We start from the raw sequence: 14,831 nt of genomic DNA, 5'->3' as shown, positions 1-14,831 counted from the left end.
AAGCACCTAACCACGGCAATAATTACCCAGAAACAATTCTAAAACTAAATGTCAAGCATTTCCATGGAAAACGTATTGATTACTGAGAAAATCACCATCAAAATCAAGACAGCATGGAAATAGGGTTGCTAATGAGCACAATCTACCAGTGCACACTGGACAGAGTTGCAGGCCCTTTTACTTTACAAGAGGACAGTCCAGTCCCAGTAATCTGCATATAATTGAAGTCTGTTGTGAAGTGATATGTCTAATCTACTGCAAATAAAAGAACTCAATAATTGCTAGCATAATCTGCAAGAAGAGGCTATGTGAAATATCTTTACTCAAAAGCACATGAATTGTTTAAGTGGTTGTTGGTTTTGTTAATTGCTTCAGCTGGAGTCAGGTAGGCGAATATTTCATATAACCTTTCAAAAAGGGAAAAAGACCAATCTTTATTTGCACAACGTAACAAGAGTACAACATACGAAGAATGAATTAATTGCTTTCATCAATGTATGTCCGGATAATCAGGAACCGCCTAAGTTTGTAATATCAATTTCTATATACTTTCATGGTATTCTCCATGGAGCTTTGTCGTTAAACTGATAGCACACAAGAGATTTGGATTGTACGCATTCAAAACATCTATTTTTTCCCTAGAAGGCTCAATAACTTACTCTGGGACAAAATACAACCATAAAATCAATACTGGAAGGCTGTGCCAGGTAATCAACATGTGGCAATGACAGAGTTGGTGGGTGGGGAAAGAAAAGCAGTACATTAACCACAACCCCCTTGCAGATAATTCTAAAGAAAAACCTTTGTCATCTGTGACCCTAGAAGACCATAGCAACATATTCACTGGATCAAATTACAAAAGGCTCGATTATCTCACTTTTGTTCTCTCCTACACTGCAAAAAGATATTCACTGTTCCAAGAAATGTGTAAAGTTTAACATCCAGTCCTTATTGTACAACACTAAGGATCAACAATACCTGGAATTAAGCCTTTAATTGGTTGCTAAAAACAGGAAAAGGACTGCATTGCTTCAATGTGTACAGTGTCAACTACGACAAGGCTTAAAATGAAACATTTGGCGATATTTGATCGTAATCTCCTCAATACAATAACCTGCACGATCCTTCCAAGGTATCATGGTTTTGATGTGAGTCATCTATTCAACCGAAAACAGTTCTTTTTTTCCATTTAGCGAGCTGGATTAATGTTTTTCCCTTTATTAAAAATTTAAAGATTTTAATAAAAAATTGTCAATATGTATTGCCAGACATGCTGATTCTGTTAAGTTGTGTTAATACCTTTTTTGTTTGAATTATATCTGATTGCTACAGAGCATCTGTAACGCGTGTGGTAATTCACAAAGTTGTATGTTAGGTGTATGTTTGCATTTATGCATTATTCTTATTACTGACACATCAACAAGTCCTAAACTTTTCCTGAACAATACATCAGGATTTGCAACCTTAATGGGAATCAGTTTTATGCAAGGGTTTAAAACAACTATGCATAAACAAGAGCATTAGCAATCTATACAAAAAATATAGACAGACAATTATGGGAACCCTAGGGAAGTCTTTTCACCTTTGACTAATTTGCCTTCATCTGCAGTCCAGCACACTATGGCTGCAGGGCCCAGAAGCTGAAGCTGTGTGAACTATTTCGAAGGTCTGCAATTTCATGCCTTAATGATAGACAAATAGGCAACACACGCTGACAAGATAAGTTCTCACCTTCGCTGCCTTAAGTCAACATTTACTTTATCATGTGTCATACTGGTGAGACAGGAGTGTGATCTGAGGTGAACAGTCAGTGTGGTGTAAAAAACCATTTCTAACAAGATCAAGAAATAAATCCTGTGCTAATGTAAAATCCTGTACTTAAAAATCCTTTTTCCAACTAAAAGTACAAAACTATGAAGCATATACATGTACAAAAACATCTCAATGACATACTTGTCAGAAACATGTACCTTTTTAAAAAACAAAATCACCCTTAACTCACCTTAATTTCCTTGTGGTCTGTATTAGGTACTTTTGCCTTGTAACCACCAATGTAGCCAAAACAACCCACTTTCTGTGGCAGCCATGAGGGTCTGATGCTCAATGTTGTACTCATCTTCAAGTTTATTCAATAAATTTGTTGAAAGTTCAGTTTTAAAGCTGTATTTAAAAACTTCACAGAAGAACTATATCAGCAGGTATCTCCAGTTACATTTGCCTCTTTATAACTTCTCAAAAATCTACCAATAACAATTCCAAAAGAGAAGCTATAGAAGTATCTTACAAAACTAAATGAAAACCTCTTTTATGCTCCAATACAGGTTCCTTACTCACTGTCACTTTTGGAAATACAAAGCCTTAAAGCAGTCTTTGCAAAATTGACAAGAATTTCCAGGAAGGAACTGCTGGCTAGTTCTCCTCAAGTAAAACTAACACATAAACTTCAGTAATCCACCACCACGTATTCCCATTACAAGAGTAAATGGTGGAGACCTACAGTGTACCTGCCAGAAGTCAAATTTCAAATTTTTCCACAGAACTGCGAGATCCCAGCAGATTTTCTTTGATAAAATGAACCTTTATATGACATTAAAAAAGTCTTGTCACAAACTTGTCTAATTGGAACAAAGTCACAGAATCCTTCTTCATTAATATGCAACACTGATGAATAAAACTTCTCCAAATATTCTATGCAATCTTCAGTTAAAACAGAAATAAAATAAAGATCTGCAAAACTCTGAAATCCGTATGATATGTTAGTTGCTATTCCACCTTAATCGAACACATCCTTCAGGAAAAACACATCAAAAAACTTAGTGTTGCAATATTTCTTTTATCCAAAGTTCAAGTGAAAACCATCCCTGGAAGGAGGCAGTTTCTGTAGGTCTTGTTAAATGGTCCGAGAAACAGTCTGCTGTGCGCTAAGTAAGAACACCTTGCTATCTGGGAGACTGGTTCTAAGTAATGAAGGGCAAAGTTAATGGTCCATCTTCCCCTTACCTGCCTCCAATATACTATCTCTTAACTTCCTGCTATAATTGCTCTCCAGACTTTCCACGGCCTCCAACAAGCTTCTTTTAAAGGCCCAGGTTAATTACTGTGGTAGTATATGTGTTTTTGATTCACCAAGCTGGGAATGTATCACTGCATTTGCTTGTTAATAACGTGTGAATCCTCTAGTTGCTTGTTTCCTGCAGTTGCCTTTCTAGTTAACATATATCTCTTTCTAGTTTTTTTTGTGTTAAACTTGTATCCTTAAATATGAACACAGTTTTATTGTAACATTTTTAATGAACTTCATTTTTGCACAAAACAGGAGCCTATTCTGACAGGTCCTAGGTGACAAATACCATCCTCTGATTCCCCTCACAGCAACAATACAGCCTATACATTCCTCCAAAATGCTTCACAACAATAGGATCATAAACAAGTAATAATGCCTTTAAGTTGGTTGTCTACACTTCAATTCAACCTAAAGCTTTTTAGATTTGTGCCCAGTCGGTTCTCTACCTGTCATTCTGTTGACCGTAATGTCTGTTATTACATCAAACCAATGGTGCTATATGGGATTAATCAGCTTACATTTCTTTCTGTAATCCTTGTTTTCAAATGTCATCACCTCATATTCCCTGGGAAAAACAGTCCTGGCACAATTCATTCCTTTTTCTAAACAATGTCCACAGATTAAATTAGTGTCAAAAATATTTTGATAGGTGGATTAAACAAAACTTGTAGATTTATGGTCTAGTTAATTCAAGGCTTTAATAATCTCAGTAAATAAGGCTTAACTAACTGAAACAGCCCATGCCTGAGGATAGGTAGGTGCTTTAACTAAACAAAAACTGTGTTTGCTAAAACAACCCCACTGAATGTACACTAGGACATAAAAGGAGTTGACACAATACTTGAAATCAAACACATGTAACAACAACAGTCTGAAACTCTGTCCCTCGTTCTCTGACTCACTATGGCTGTGTGCACAACAGGCCTAATTTACAGCAGAAATTGTCTAACTGACATAACAAGATAACCCGATCACTGCACATCTGGTTTTAAAATTTACAAGTCCCTATGTATTCTGACCATTGGTTGAAGTCAATTATGGTACATCCAGTTTAAAAAGTTGGTCTAGTTAAAAAAAAAAAGGTTTCAGATTACCCAAGTAACATCATGCTTCCCTGGTACAGATATTGTCCAATACTTACATTTCCTGTCTGGAGTAAGTTTTGCCAGAGGCTACCCCAAACATGGTTTCTTTATGTATCCCCTAAATACTGTGGTCCTATTTCATCTCAAGCTTAGCTACAAGATCCTTCATATCTTCTTACATCAGACAACATTAAATTCAATACATTTACTTTTAAAAGTGCAAAAATAGTGAACAGACACACAACACAAGGCAATTTCAACTCTTTTACGTTTTAGATATTTCTTGGCCTTTAAAAATCATATATCACTGGAAAAGATAAAATCAATTTTATAAAATAAGAAAAAATCACTTGGCATTTAAATTAAATTATTCAAAAGATATCTGTATCATTTGAGCTTGTAAAAGATGCATAATTATGCATCAAACAAACCAGAAAGCTACCTATTGGTTTTTTTTCACAGATCCTTAGTAATGCAATCTTTAAAGCAATAGAACCTGGTAGGAGAAGCTACAGACTGATTGTGCTGTCACACCTATAACACTTAACAACTGAACACAATCTTATCTTTCCAATACCAACTGTAATAATTTCTTTGGGATAATAAACATAAGGATATAAGACGCAAAATCATTCTTTTTTACATGACTTACCTATGGCAATTAGCACAGGACACGTTAAACAGGACTGTACTATCTTTATATAAAACTGACAAACAAACTTCTCTACAAGCTATGCCAAATATTACAATTCAGTTCTAATCATATTTACAGAAAGAGTTAAAATCAAATTTAGTGAAATACTGGTCAAATGAAAAAAAAAAAAAAAACACCAAACCTAAAAGATTATAAAGTTATTGTCCATGGGAATATATTGGTATGATATTGATGTATATGGCTATAAAGGTCAAATGGCTGTCCAACATGAAGATAACTGGACTTTGAACAAAGAAAAGCAGAAGACAAATAAGCTACAATTAAATAAAAACCTGACACCAAATCTTAATTATTTGATGTCTTTCAAATGACTTATAATGAAAATGTTTTTGGTCCTGTCCTAATGGCACCATTTCCTGAACAGATTCATATTTCATATTGACCACTTCCCTTTCTCCATTACTAAATGCACTTTCATTATTTCCCATAATGATTTTGTGTCCCATATCACATCACAGAATTGTGGAGTACTAGGAGTATTGAAGTGACATTTGATTTCCATGTGGGACACTAGTCCTCTGCTATATAATTTGTATTTTTTCTTTTGACCTTTTCCAACCATTGGATGCATGACTTTATTTGATTGAATACACATGCAATAGGGCAATATCAACACAGTGTGAAGTTTTTGCTAATGAAATGAGAGCACATCAAAACATGAAACAAAAATTTTTATGTAACATTCAGTATTTTTGTAACATTAATTTTAAATGCCACAATAAATATCTGCAGAAATCATGCTCATAAACTTTGTAATTAAATTATATTAGTCAAAATTACATTTTCTTTAAGAGATGGTCAGGATGATTCAACTGAAGTCAAATTACTGTTAACTGGATATCAACTGAACAAATGAGAAAACTAAAACTGAAATAATCAATTTTGTTCTTATAGCAATGATGCTACAGTTTCCTATCCAGCATGAGTCACTTGGAAAATAACAATATTCATTTGCATCAAAATGGGTTTACCTTTAGTTAAATAGAAAAGAAAGAGTGACTCTTTTAAATTAGCAACAACTTCTCATTGATATGATTATTAAAGTTGAATATCAACAAGGCATGATAGAGAGTGAACAACATGACAGTTTGTCTTAAAGGAAAAAGGTTACAGAAGGTTACGACAAGGGCCAGCAAACCATTCCTGCTGTTACCCAAACATCCTTCACTGACTTGATATTGTATCCTACACCAGACAAATGCTAATGATTTTATGGGAAAGAGGCAGTCTTAAGCAAACACTGGACCCTAAAACCACTTATTAATTATGAATCAACACAAATAGAGAACTGATCACAAAAACAAGAAAAGAGGTGTTCAATATCGGATAGGGAGTAATATCAGACAAAGGGCACTGCACATTGAACCTTTGGACTTCATTGGAATTATTTACTGGGTGACAATCATGAAATCCTTCACACTTAAAACAATTTACCGAGCTTCATTTATGAATATCTCAGAAGACACTGAATACCATGAATATTTGAAAGCCTACTCATCTACACATCAATGATTTCTGAAATACATAGCAGTCTAAGGATGTCAAATTTTCTATTTTCTAAAGGTGACAGTTTACTTCTCTACATCTTGGTTGAACAATTCAACATCTGCATCCACACTATTTCCATGGAGATTTTGATTAGGATTATCTAAATTAGGTTATGATCTATCTATCAACCATCTTTTAAATCATCACTGCATACAATCAGCTTCATTAGATATTGATTTTTTTCCCCAAAACCAAGTGTCAAAGCCAAATCTGTCCAAGTGTCAGCCATGACGTACCATAACTGAGACTGATCAAACACAAAAATCTGGGACCAATTTAATTAACTAATGGAGAGAAATCTACATATCAATATAAGCATGCGAGGGCAAAAACAAAGACTTACAACTGTGCCTTCCATTTCCCCCCAAATTGTGAAATTGTTCAAGTGATATTCAAGTGAACTGCTTTTTCTTATAAAAAGACTGCTCCTGACACAGACAGTGCTCTCTGATACATGTTCTTTCTGTTTGATTCAGATTAATTTTACCCTTGGGATGCTGTAACCATGTAGACAACTGAGCAAGATGTGAAGCACTGCCTCAATACATTTAGACCTGGACTTAACGAGAATTAAATTGAACTGAATCTTTCCTGTTGTCTGAATAGTTTTATACACAACTGTGTTATGAGTTTTGAAGAGAACAGCTGATCTTATGGAGTTGTTGCAGCCAAATTGATATCATGGTTATGTTTGCAAATCTCTAGGTACACTTCATAGCTGTGAGCATACACCAATAAGAAAATTTTACTACAAGTTTATAATAGGTTATGCAATTTACTTTCATCATTTTTGATGATTAAAGAGCTATAGTTACTGTAATGAACTGGTTGTGAGTGTGTGTGCAAAATGAAGTCATGGCCCATGTCCCTTGTCTACTCAGCCCAACCCATAAACAGCATCTTTCTCTGTAAGCATCTCTTAACAATCTAAAGAACAGATCAATGATCCACAGCCAGAGAAAGGTAAAAGCATCTAGAGCTACCTCTAAATGCCCAAATTGACAATCAATTTAAGAAAAAAAACATTTATTTATCTATGATTTATTTATTTATTTATTTTAAACATAATGCTATGTGGCGATCATCTTTTCTCTTTCACAAATACCATTGTATTAATTCATTCTATTTTTCATTGTTCAGACTACTGACTAGCCTCTTTCAAACTAGCCTCTTTATATGGGGTCCGTACTTCCCAATATTCTACTAGTACCTTAACCAACACCATCATTACACCCTTAATACACAGACATATCACTAAACAACTTCAATGGTTACATGGTCTCAATTCAAACCAATTGATTCAAAATCTAAGTCCATCTTGACACAGGTAATCAACAGTGATGGTTCAGCTTAACACTTTATAACAAAAGTAAAAATGGATGTAGCTTAACCAGATTATTAAATTTTACTTCACTGCATGGAATATTACTATACATATTTATCCTGGATCAAAGTAGATTACAATTTTGGACTTTAAAGTAAAGCCCAACTGATGCAGAACCCTGCAAATTTAATACATTACAAAGAAAATCCCATGTATTATCCAGCCAGATCTTAATTTGTATGAATACAATTGCAAACACCTCTAGATATCTTGATCAGATTAGCAATCAGCTAGCCTTGTTCTGTATCAGAAAGCACCCAGGCAGCGGTCTGGCCTTATTGATCCCACAGACCAGGACACAATAGAATGGCAGGAACACTGTACTATGACATCTGGCGAACAGATAGATTTACGTATTGTTTGTCTCTATTATTTTGTACGTGACCATTGCTGCGCTTGCCTTGAATCATCTGGAAACAAACTGGGGCATTTTATTAGCGTACTCATGGGTAATAAAAAGATGACATGGGGTATAGAAAATTGACATATATTTTTACAAAGCGACATACTTGTTTTATTCATCTTTTGTCCATTATTAAGTTTTAAGTAAATGTATATTTATGCACTGGAACATATTGTGCACTATGCAAATAGTAAGAGATAAAGCCAGTCAGCAGTATAACAGAACTGCATTGTACATGCTATCCCCACCTTACATTTCTTTAAATGAAAAATACAATAACCCAACAATACGTAAAAAGAGAACAAAATAAAAAAAAATTAAACTATGTGAGTAATTATGTGTTTTTTCTGGGTAGGTCTACTTAGCAGGCTTTCTAACTACTTTATGAAAACCTGCAAAGGCTCTGGGGGGGATAGGACGTACTAGGGCATTCTAGATATCAATGTGAAATCTTTCAACTGCAGTGCTGGAATAAATGAAGGCTCGATCTCAATAATCATTGTGAGTGGTTTAAAAATCCATGTATCACAAATCCCACTAAGTGCAGTAAAATGAAAGGTGTTTCAATCTTCATTACAAACTCAATCACAATAACGTCAAACAAGAACAGGAAATTTTCTGCTATATTTGGCAGCACTAAGCAAACATAGCGCACTGATTATACACTCCAATAATGCAAAAATTATTTCAAAGTAATATCAGATACAAAACAAGTTCTTGGAAAGAGGAGAATTCCTACTGCCTATTTTATACAAAAAAAAAATTAAGCAAGCAGATAGGTAACTCAATCCACATTAGCAACTCAATAATGATAAAAAATGGCAAGGTAAAGAAACCCCTCTCCGTCTTATCTGGCAGTAGTTGACAGTGATGGTGTGCACAGGCAATAAAAGCCAAGTGGTGTGTAATCAGCATACGGGATATTTACACTGTCATCATATCTACTGTGTGCGGAACACTCCAGGAGTGATGTTCCTGGAAACATATTCTTGGAAAATGAAGAAACAATGGTGAAATTTATTGATAACCTGTAAGATTTGGACAGAGTGGGGAGTCTGTGTTGTGTGCTTTGTTTTATTTAACAGTATCTTTTTACATTTTAGTGTAAAATACATGCAAAGATACCTTCTTCACATAAAGGAAAACTGTTTTTATCCACTTAGTATTTCTGCAGTAGCACAGCAGTTGAAATCTTAGTAACCACTTTATACAGTGCAGAAGAGTGTGTTCCTAACTGCCCGTCCATAGAGCTGGCCTACATGTAGGAGCCTACTTTATTTCATACTAAACAGGTTGATAAATGCCTTTTTATAGCAAAATACCTCAATGTTTTTCTGAACTTCTAAGACCCAATGAATCCTGGTGTGTATTCAGTTATATCAAGTATAGTTTTACACAACTAATGGAAGCAAAATTACATTAGTTACAAGATTATGTAAACAGACAGAGAAATCAACTCAAGTGCCACAGGTACAGACATTGCTGAGCATGTTTTCTACCTTCTTGTAGTAAGCTACATCGCCTGAAAAGAATCCAAAATGGTGTGTTCTAATTTAAGTGCTTGACTTGGTTTATAATGATTTTCAATCAGTCTCACATTATTATTGAATGCACGGTGCATAATATGAGGAAATGATCAGATCATTCATCACAAATGGTGGGCAGAAAAACTGAACCATGTTTTCCCCAAACATTAAAACGATGTATTAATCATTTTATGCTAGAAAAATCTATAAAAAAACAAATCTAACTACTCCGTCGCATTAGGACCACTAGTTTCTGTATAATCTCAGGAAATACCTTTATGGAATACTGCTGGAAAAAACTATAATTCATCTTTAAGTGTCAAATAAGAAAAGAATCAAATATCTGTGCGTAATGACCTTTGCATTGAAATCACCTGAAGCAGTAGCACATGATATATCAACTCTGACATTTTTGCAAATAGAAAGGATATATGATCAAACAATGGTGTGTCAAACGTGTAATATTACAGCTGTTTTAAGATCCTTTTTTCAAGAAATATCTTAATCTTTCTGAGGGTAAACTATGATAAATGTTGAAAAAGACCTGCCAATAATATTTAGTTTAATTAGTGCATTTATGCAGCTCTTACTCACTGATACCAAAACCATTCTACCTAATTGAGATGTTCTATTTATGTACTAATACATATGTTTCTCCATAAAAAAACTACCACACAATAAACAACTCTGCTTCAATATTAACTTCTATTTGCAAGAAAACCAAACAGGAATAATACTCATAGTTGAATTCTCAATCTTTCTCTCACTGACATTGGGTGACACCAATTTTATTGACCAAGACCAAACTGAATATGGTAATTTTCCCAAGGTGCTTCAGGTATTGAATGTTTCAACACAATTATTACGCTCATGTAGGGCAATATCATTTGGACGTGTAATGGCAAACAACAAAAGAACCCCAAATAAACACATCTGCATTTCTTCTGTAACACCTGCCTGCAGGGCCTTAAAGAAACCAAGCAATGACAACAAAAGAGAAAAGGAATATGGGGACGGAAAATCAATGATAATTCTTCCTAGCTGCTGCTGCTTGTAGAACCATTTATCTCAATCAACTGCCATGTAAATTCATTGTTTAAACCCTGCCCTCTAGTTAAATTCCACACTTGAGTAAGGTTTTGGCAAGGATATAACAGGACTCTATCTGGTTCACCTGCTTTGTCATAACATCACAATAAAACAAAGGCCGCAGCTAGTAGTCTATAATGAGAATGGCCTGATCTTGTATGTATTTCCACTATCTGTGTAATACTTATTTCCTGCATAAATACATTTCTCTTGCAGTCAAAATACCTGGCATTCAGTAGTTCTGAAATCAATCAAACTGAGTAAAAAATAAAACACAAATGGTGTTTACAGGCAAGAAAGGTTCAACAGAGGTGCTTCTCTAAAAACAAATTCCTGCCAAAAACGAGTAATTCAAACCTGATATTTTTCATTTGAACATCTTTTACCTGCTCATTACTTATTTCTGCTGTGCATTAGCACCACGCGCACACGCACATTATTTCATTCTATCACAAAACACTGGAAATTTATCCATAATTATATTTGAGACCATCGGGTTTTTTTTCTTATTCCAACAATCCCCACCCACTTACAACATTATGCATCCACCACAAAATAACACATCAGAGTCGTCAACTGGCTCTCAGCAAGTGCTATAAAAAGAGATGTAGCAATCTATCCCCAATCTAGACTGGATAGAAAACTGAGCTAATAAAGCTGCTGCAATAATTGATGCATTGACAATCAAATATTAATGTCACTCAATTAGCACCTACCCTGACTGTCTGGGCCACGCTGTACTGAGACTTTTTCTTTCCATCTTTCTTCAGCGTCTCTGAAACTGATGGTGATGCTGCCATCTTGCTCTTCCTGGTGATAATATATGCTGCTTTACTCAACAACTATGCAATAACATCTTCTTTGGTAGTAGTAATAATCCAAAAATGCAGGAAAATCTCTGGCCCAGAAGATCATCTCGTTAATATTCCAATCCTCAAGTTGACTCACTGTGCATGCCTCCTTGGTCAGTGTATGAAAACCTGTGGTTCTCTAAGAGGTTTATTTCTCAATATACTGAGACCTTGATGCTAGTCGTCCTCATGAGCCATGGTAATATATTTTTCCTTGGAAAGAAAATACAAGTCAACCATAGTTTGACATTCAGAAATAAAAAAGTCAGTTTAGTCATGTGTAAAATGAAAGCCTACTTTTTCAGCTCACTTATTCAATTCCCTGGTGCATGCTTGCTTGCGTGTATTAGTCCACAACATGTATCCTGGAAGCTTAGACCAGTGTCTATCTACATAGTTAATGCAAATTCTCAGAAAAACACCAAAACACAATTTGGAATGATGTTACTTCTCTCTGGTAGTAATATCAATGTGGCTTCATGCCTAGACTTTCTGAATATCCTTTCTACATTTCCCTGGGTTTTGATGAGTTTCTCTGGTCAGACAGTCTAAGTGCATGTCATCAGCTGTCAGAGAACCAGTCACTAGAAGGGAAACATAACAGTATACTCAAGAGCTTGAATAATTCATAAGCTAGGTGATAAATAAAAACAAAAAAAGTTTCCTTCTCGAGTGATGCTCTCTAATGAGGAAGAAACAGATTCCACCTGGCAACCATGTACTAGGAAAAATGACAAGTCCACTAACAAAGTAAGAGTTGAACTGTAATTAGAAAATTTACACAAATCTCTGAGAATGCAGACTCAGTCAATACCCAGAATTGAATGTCAACAAGCAAACGAAAAGCAAGTAACCACAGTGGTGAGTCATCTTTTCCCATTATCCGGACTGCCACATTACCAAACGATTTCTAACCACTTTCTGAGTGGCAAGCTCACAGCCTCATCACAGCTCTGTATGGCTCCAGGAAATCAACAAAGCTGAAATGATTCCCACATTCTGACATAGTGAACTCCCTCAATGAAATTTTAGTGTTTAGTTTTAGTCCATAGTTTTGGGAATAACACTGAAAGAAGGCAGCAAAGATGGGGGGGGGGGGGGGGGGGGAAGGCAAAATTAAAGTTTCATGAATCCAACAAATGTAATTTGTTACAAATTAAGACAAGCATTGCATAAAGATACTAGATTCTAATTGTTTAATTTTTAAATCTTTGAAAGGATTTATTAATAAGGAAAGGAAAGTGAATTAAGTTCTACATAATTATATAAACTTTTTTGTAAAAAAAAAACTCTCTCGAGTGAGTTCTACTGACCAAATAAAAGTGTCTACAGATGTAATTAACTTCATTTTGCAAAGCAGCAGATACACTGAACTCTATCATGATGAAAGTTCTGTTAACAGTATTATATTTAAAATTATGCCACAACATTTTCCTGCTTTAGTACTTACTTGAAGTAATTCCATCACATCATGAAAACCCTCAGAAAGGTACGCTAGTGCCACACAGGTGGCATTTCAGCGAGTGATGATGAAACTCGGCAAAATTCCTGGAAGAGAGAAAAAATCCCACACATGCACTTAAACATATATACTACATAGTTCCCTTGAAACAGCAACCAGCTTATGAATGGTGTATATCCCTTAGCTATATTAATTCAATGGAAGTTAAATGAAGTCAAATGAAATCCTATGGCAATAACAATAAATTTGCTATAGTAGGCAGATAGATGGATGTGCACTTGTATGTCTCTATACTGTAGCCTTCCTTGGCTTGAAGCTGTTTCCCGCCTGTTTTAAGAACTATTGAGGTTGCTTGATTCCACAGCAATAATAAGCGTACTGAACACAATTATAGCCAGAGAAGAAGTTTATCTTAAGATCCTTCGGGAAACGCTGTCATGGTAAATCTAGACAAGTTTTCCTTCTTATGATCCTTCCTTACTGTGGTATATGTCCAACCTAAAACATCAGGACAATACGAACCGTTGTTCATCAGGTGCTGCACTTAACACCTTGTGATTGAAATACATCATCTTCCAGGGGGAAGACAAGTGGAAAACACAATTGCTCTTGGAGAGGATTTCCTTTCTGTCTGATTAAGGCATAAATAATAGCTTTGCCAGAGAACTCATCTGCATACTATACATATTGATTGGCCATTGGGACACTGCTCCAACCTTTGATAGCACAACAAGACTAACGGCCACTTAGTCATCGGACTGGTGGTGAATCAACGCAAGTCTTCCAACAGAATAATCACCATCATTAATACTTTGTTGATTAGAGATCCTCCAATGCTCTATGCTGGCCACTATGGATTTTTCTTTGTTACAAGGTAAAAGGATTAGCTAAAAGCATTATTGATTATACAGGTTGGAGGGCCTGCTGCTTTGATAATTGTTTTTTCTATGTGAATAATGAATTTCTTATGGCCTACCTGTGTCTTTTAGCTGATTAACGAAGTACATTAACTCACCTTTTGTTCAATTAGGAATGTAAAGAGAAGCCCTAGCTGTAATATGATCTGAAGACATCTAAAAGACAAAGAACAATAATAATTGTTTCGGAAGAACCACAGCTTAAGGGGAAAAAATCACCAAAAATATCATTTAAAGTAACAAGACTATGACTTTATAATTGGTGGGATTTTTAATTATACCCTGATAAAACTGTTTTTCAAAATCTTTTATTAAATTAAACACCAATTGCCTTTAGGCTACCTGATTACAGTATGATAAATGACATTTGTGAGCAACTACATGTAACATTTGTTTCCCCCTAGGGAATTACTGCAGTTTAATTGCTGTAATATAAAGTCAGTTAGACAACCTCTTGTTCAACATGCATAATGAGGCTTGGAAAAAAACTGGGTGAACTCAGAACTATTTATAACCATAAAAATACATCTAATTTAGCTTATTTGTCCCACTTAAAAGCTGACACATGTTTATTTCCCCAATAACGCCACATGCAGTTGACATGAACCAACCTACATTACATATATAAAAAAGCTACAACCGTTTTTCGATTATTGAACTTAAAACTTTCAATGTATTTACAATCTTTCAGAATCATTTTTGCAGGGACTGACTGTTGCAATTAAATTTATTATTTTATACTATTAGGCTTTTTTTTAAATTAAATAAAATTTGGTTAATATATATT

General features: G+C 35.0%; 1 protein-coding gene across 1 annotated transcript in view; it reads right to left on the bottom strand.

Annotated features, from left to right (window-relative positions):
• LOC106170586 (neuron navigator 2) overlaps window positions 1-14,202 on the bottom strand; it is a 167,818-nt gene extending 153,616 nt beyond the window's left edge. The window contains exons 1-3 of the mRNA XM_013550494.3: window positions 14,143-14,202; window positions 13,116-13,213; window positions 11,531-12,249 (exon numbers count right to left, since the gene is read on the bottom strand). Of these exons, the coding sequence (XP_013405948.2) occupies window positions 11,531-11,614 (84 nt within the window). The 5' untranslated portion in view covers window positions 11,615-12,249; window positions 13,116-13,213; window positions 14,143-14,202. The remainder of the gene's footprint in view (window positions 1-11,530; window positions 12,250-13,115; window positions 13,214-14,142) is intronic.
• Window positions 14,203-14,831: the final 629 nt, after the last annotated feature.

The sequence above is a fragment of the Lingula anatina genome, chromosome 1, assembly GCF_051362555.1.
Source record: "Lingula anatina isolate TDL-2025a chromosome 1, LinAna3.0, whole genome shotgun sequence".
In the NCBI taxonomy this organism is placed as follows: Eukaryota; Metazoa; Brachiopoda; class Lingulata; order Lingulida; family Lingulidae; genus Lingula; species Lingula anatina.
The sequence above is the reverse complement of the archived record's forward strand: the minus strand, read 5'-3'. Positions and strand labels throughout refer to the sequence as shown.